Raw genomic sequence first — 946 nt, forward strand, 5'->3', positions numbered from 1 at the left:
AAGATAATAAGAGATCCTGATATTGTTCATTTTTTGCTGGTGTGATTACAAAATTTCCCATTTGAGATGCAGGACAAGTCTTAGCCATTAGGAAAGTCCTTAATAGATCACAACACATTTTTGAATTTCAGTACTATCCTGGAGATGGCTTCACCAGCTATGGCGTCTATGGGTTCTGGGGAAGCCCTCCTCTACACTGTATGGCGCTTCTGTGTCATGTTCTTTGCCTCGGCTGGGATTGGAGTGGCTTTTGCTCTCCTCAGTGCTCTCACCCTAAAATATGTTCCTGTTCGGGAATATACATCCCTAGAATTGTCAATGATCATAATATTCATATATGCTCCCTACACATTGGCTGAGGGTATACACTTATCAGGTGAGAAGTGTGACAGCATTCACTTTGATGATTGATTGATTTTTATTTATTTATATTTGTATATTTTTTTAATTAATATAAAAAAATGCTTAGAATTTAAATAATTAATATTTGTGTTATTGGAAAAGCTTGAATTATATGTTGTAAAGTTAAGATTTTTATAGAGTTGTACTTCTGTCTCTTAAAAAAGAAACTTATTTTAAACCCTGGAACCAAAGTATTCTGTGAGGGAAGCTTTAGTTGTTCTTCATGATATTATGCTCTCAAAAAGCAATATATAAGGAATGGTTATCTACAGGAGATCAATGGGAGAGAGTTGAGTCTATAGTGCTATGCTTGTCCTAACTTTTTTGTCACTACCATATCCACAGTTGCTCAGGTCAATTAGAAAACAACTGATGAATAGTATTATCATGTCAAATAATTTATCTTCATTCCCTGATATATAACTGAGGTTTTTTAATTTTTATCCTGCCATTTCTCCTTGTCACAGCCTCTTGCCTTCCAATGTAAGATTTTCTTGATCCACTAAGGCAGGGCTACTCAAATGGCAGCCTGCAGGTCCTATAC

The 946-nt window shown here is 35.4% G+C and overlaps 1 protein-coding gene across 1 annotated transcript in view; it reads left to right on the top strand.

Moving 5' to 3' along the window:
• LOC119585574 (sodium/hydrogen exchanger 8-like) overlaps window positions 1–946 on the top strand; it is a 20369-nt gene that overhangs the window by 11454 nt on the left and 7969 nt on the right. Inside the window, exon 9 of the mRNA XM_037934241.1 lies at window positions 132–376. Within this exon, the coding sequence (XP_037790169.1) occupies window positions 132–376 (245 nt within the window). The remainder of the gene's footprint in view (window positions 1–131; window positions 377–946) is intronic.

The sequence above is a fragment of the Penaeus monodon genome, chromosome 20 (assembly GCF_015228065.2).
Source record: "Penaeus monodon isolate SGIC_2016 chromosome 20, NSTDA_Pmon_1, whole genome shotgun sequence".
Classification (NCBI taxonomy): domain Eukaryota; kingdom Metazoa; phylum Arthropoda; class Malacostraca; order Decapoda; family Penaeidae; genus Penaeus; species Penaeus monodon.